We start from the raw sequence: 4376 nt of genomic DNA on the forward strand, positions 1-4376 counted from the left end.
ACAACACCGACATGGATGATCTTTTTGTGCATATCTGTTATTGACTGCTTGATCAGGAAGCTGTGGATGAGACCTTCTTCAGGCCACTGGAAGAAGTCTCATGTTCTCACACCCTGGTCCTCCTGGTCTTGGAATTGAACCACCATGGTAGCTGCCTGAGGGGCAATATAGCAGGGCACAAACCATCCAGAAGGCTTCTGGAGGACATCAATGAGGACTTCCCAAGCATGCAGAGATGGGGTTAGGAAAGCCAAAGCCCAGTTTGAATCTGGCTAGTGACTTGAAGGACAACAAAAATTGTGTCTACATCTGCATAAAGAGCAAAAGGAAGACTAAGGAAAATGTACATGGTATATATTCCGGGATATGGAAAAGCCTGAGCTAGTCAATGTCTTCCTCAGCTCAGTCCTTACTGCTAGGACTGGCTTCAGGCACCTCAGGACCCTGAGACCAGAGGGAAGGCAGGAGCATGGAGGACCTACCCTTGATGCAGGAGTCTCAAGTTAGGAAACATTTAAACAAGCGGGACATAGCTAAGTCTATGGGAACTGAGGGCTTGCACCCACGAGAGCTGAGGGAGCTGGCTGATGTCACTGCAAGGCCACTCTGGATTGTCTTGTAAAGGTCATGGTTACTGGGAGAGGTTTCTGAGGACTGGAAGGAAGCCAATGTCAGTCCTATCTCAAAGAAGGGCAAGAAGGAGGATCTGGGGTGCTTTCAGCCTGTCTCCTCTAGCATCCTCCTAAACACGCCGATGAAGTATAGGTTAGATAAGTGGAAAGAGAAGTGGATTGAGAACTGATTGAACAGCCAAGCTCAGGGGGTTGTGACCAGTGGCACAAAGCCCAGCAGGAGGTACCACGAACTATGGCACTTCGGGAAGCTCAGCCCTCAGTCTGGGAGTTGCCAACAGGCAGTGCCAGTGGCTGCAGCCCTGAAGAGACCCCTGACCCCCTGAGAAGCAGTGAGTGTTGCCCTGACTGTGGAGAGCTGTTCTGGCTGCAGGGGAGCTGCCAGGAGCACTGGGTGCCAACCTTCAGGAGGGACGATGGCACTAGGAGATGGCAAGTGGTGGACAGCAATCCTTCTCCAAAAACTTCCCAGGCTTGGTGGAGCACCAACACAGGAAGACTCATGCCTCTGCACCATGAGCATGCTTTAGAGTACCCTCAGTCTGGGAATTGTCTTGAATTAGCTGAACGCTGGCATTTTTCTCTCCAAAGGCAAGTTGCAGCCCTGGTTAGCTCCTGTCTGATTTCTCTCCATCCTCTCTCCTCTGAGACGGCCTGGTGCTCCTGACCCCTTCCATGTGCTCCTCACAGGGCCCCAAGCTGGCAGTGATGCTCTGCAGAGCAAGTCAGCTCTGGGATCATGGTGTGACTCCACCCTGTCTGTGCTGGTCAGGAGGGAAAGCAGATACAGCTGGATGGGCAGCACTGCCCCGGAGCTCCTTCCCAGGGGTTGAAGGCTGTGGAAGGAGCTCATGGCATTTCTCATGGCTCAAGATGTTTTCCAGTGTGCACGTTGAACCATCCATGGGCTTTTACTGAAGGAGATGTGAATCACCTTCCAGTCTCCTTTTCATGACTTGCTGTGTCCCCACAGCCTCCCCTGGGTTGGCAGAGCCCTTGTTCAATTGTGGATACTTAAATATCTTGTATGAACATGAACATCACAGATGAAAAGCAAATAAACCACGAGCCTTCCCTGAGAAAAGCTAGGAACAGCCTGTGAGGAAATTTGGTCAGCTTACTGCGTCTGAAGGTGAACCCATTGAATCACTCTCCTCAGGGCATTCTTGAGCTCCTGGTTCCTCATGCTGTAGATGAGGGGGTTCACGGTTGGAGACACCACTGAGTACAGAACTGCCACCACCAGATCAAGGGATGGGGAGGAGATGGAATGGGGCTTCAGGTAGGCAAATGTGGCAGTGCTCAAAAACAGAGAGACCACGGCCAGGTGAGGGAGGCACGTGGAAAAGGCTTTGTGCCGTCCCTGCTCAGAGGGGATCCTCAGCACAGCCCTGAAGATCTGCACATAGGACACCACAATGAAAACAAAACACCCAAATGCTAAACAGGCACTAACCACAAGAAGGCCAACTTCCCTGAGGTAGGCATCTGAGCAGGAGAGCTTGAGGATCTGGGGGATTTCACAGAAGAACTGGTCCACAGCATTGCCGTGGCAGAGGGGTAGGGAAAATGTATTGGCCGTGTGCAGCAGAGCATAGAGAAACCCACTGCCCCAGGCAGCTGCTGCCATGTGGGCACAAGCTCTGCTGCCCAGGAGGGTCCCGTAGTGCAGGGGTTTGCAGATGGCAACGTAGCGGTCGTAGGCCATGATGGTGAGAAGACAATACTCCCCTATAATAAAGAAGAGAAAGAAAAAGAGCTGTGCAGCACATCCTGTGTAGGAGATGGCCCTGGTGTCCCAGAGGGAGTTGGCCATGGCTTTGGGGAGAGTGGTGGAGATGGATCCCAGGTCGAGGAGGGAGAGGTTGAGGAGGAAGAAGTACATGGGGGTGTGGAGGTGGTGGTCGCAGGCTATGGCAGTGATGATGAGGCCGTTTCCCAGGAGGGCAGCCAGGTAGATGCCCAGGAAGAGCCCGAAGTGCAAGAGCTGCAGCTCCCGTGTGTCTGCGAATGCCAGGAGGAGGAACTCAGAGATGGAGCTATGGTTGAACATTTGCTTCCTCTGGGTGTCATTACCTGTAGAGGAGGAGAAGGCAGTAGTGAGGTAGGCTGGACTGCTCCAAGCAATAGATATTACAAGTCTCATTGCAACCCCACATTATGACTCTTTCTTTTTCTGGAAGACCTCTCTGCAGCTCTCTTACTTGAGCTCTGGCTTTTGCTGGCTGAGGGTGCCATTGGGAGCAAGGACTCTGCAATGGGCTCCCGAGGAGTCCTTCCTGCCGTGCAGCGAGAGGGAACTAGGAATGCAGGGGGATGTCCAATTAAATGCACTCATGATATATCAAAAAGCTTTTCAGCATTGTGGTTTGCAATTTGCCCAAGTGCAGAAGAGGGCTGAGGGGATTTGGGGTTGTTTCTCTTCTTCTAGTTGCAAGTGGAGTGGTTTGGGATGGAGGAAATCCCTGACATTTCTAAGGCACTCCAAGTGAAATCTTGTGGGTCCTGCGAGGCAAAGGGACTTTCCCCCACAGTGCTGAGAGAGGAGAGCTGCTCTGCCCATCAGCCCTGTTCTCAGCTGCCCTGTGCTGGCAGCTTGGAGCTGGAGGATGATCACCCCAGGTGTTCCTCTGAAAAGAAACAGGGTGCTGCTGAGAGCAAAGAAATCCAGGTTCACCAAGCAGATTGAGAGAGTCCTCACCTCTTCTCAGGGTACCTGAGGAGGATCTCATCTCTCCCCTTCCAAACAGGAACACACAGAGATCATTCCATCTGCCCACGTTCAGCTGCCCAGAAGCATTTCTACAGCCTTAGCACTGATGTATCTTCTCCATGGGGATCCTTGCGAGCACAGAGATACTATGGGAGAGCTGTGCCCTTCTGGAGGGCACCCTGCAGCCCAGCAGGACACCCCAGGGAAACAGCTGAAGGTCCTGAGGTTGCCCGGAGGAGACTTGGGCACTTTGCTCCCATAGACACATCTGCATAGCAGGACCCAAAGGGTCGGTGTCCCAAGAGGAGATGAACCTGCCACTGCAGCCCCCACCCCCTTCCGCACTGAGAAGGCAAATCCAAGGGTGAGCAGAAGGGCAGCACAGGCAGGAGGGGTGGGCAGTGAAATGCCACCATGCTGCTGCCAAGGGAGGAGGGACACACCAAGACTGCTGGACATCAGGGGTTTGTCCTTCTCTGGGCTCTGGCTGCTCCAGAGGCAATGCACGCCCGAGAGCCCATGGGCTTGAGGGCAGAGGCTCTGCTGAGGCTGGGAAAGGAGACCAGGGAGGAGTTGCTCAGGGGAAGGTGTCTGCAGTGCAGGGACAGCAGGGAGGTGCCCACATCCCCCTCCCCAGCGTTTCGGGCAGCAGCTCCCTCTCACTCCCTGCCCGTGTCTCTGCTGCTTGGAGCTGCTCCTGCCAGGAGCCGTCACCTCCCTGTCCCCAGCCCAACTCCCTGTCAGTGCTCACAAACCCCATCCCTCCTGCTGTGTGCTCACCTCTGCCTGCAAACACCTCCCAGGGGCAGGGCACTGCCCAGGGGCCTCTCTGCCTCTGCAGGGGCTAAAGACCAGATCTCAGAAACCTGATGGGGCTGCGAAGGGCAAGTTGTTGCTGCTGCGTTGGCTGGAGGCAGCTGGGAACAGCGCTTTGAGGTGCTTCTCCCAGACTTACTTGTCTCTCAGGCTAAGAGTCTAGGAGTCGCAAAGCCTTCTTCTAAGCAGAAACAGGAAGTTTGATCTCCAGTGCC

The 4376-nt window shown here is 54.1% G+C and overlaps 1 protein-coding gene across 1 annotated transcript; it reads right to left on the reverse strand.

The window, feature by feature from the left end:
* Positions 1–1749: 1749 nt before the first annotated feature.
* On the reverse strand, positions 1750–2685 carry LOC129201185 (olfactory receptor 14J1-like). The gene has a single exon (XM_054812335.1). It carries the CDS (start codon positions 2683–2685, stop codon positions 1750–1752), a length of 936 nt encoding a protein of 311 aa, XP_054668310.1.
* Positions 2686–4376: the final 1691 nt, after the last annotated feature.

The sequence above is a fragment of the Grus americana genome, unplaced genomic scaffold, assembly GCF_028858705.1.
Source record: "Grus americana isolate bGruAme1 unplaced genomic scaffold, bGruAme1.mat scaffold_82, whole genome shotgun sequence".
Taxonomy (NCBI): Eukaryota; Metazoa; Chordata; class Aves; order Gruiformes; family Gruidae; genus Grus; species Grus americana.

Bases quoted from the DNA above. Each gene is read 5' to 3' on its own strand.
- LOC129201185 (XM_054812335.1), bottom strand. From the start codon at position 2,685: ATGTTCAACCATAGCTCCATCTCTGAGTTCCTCCTCCTGGCATTCGCA.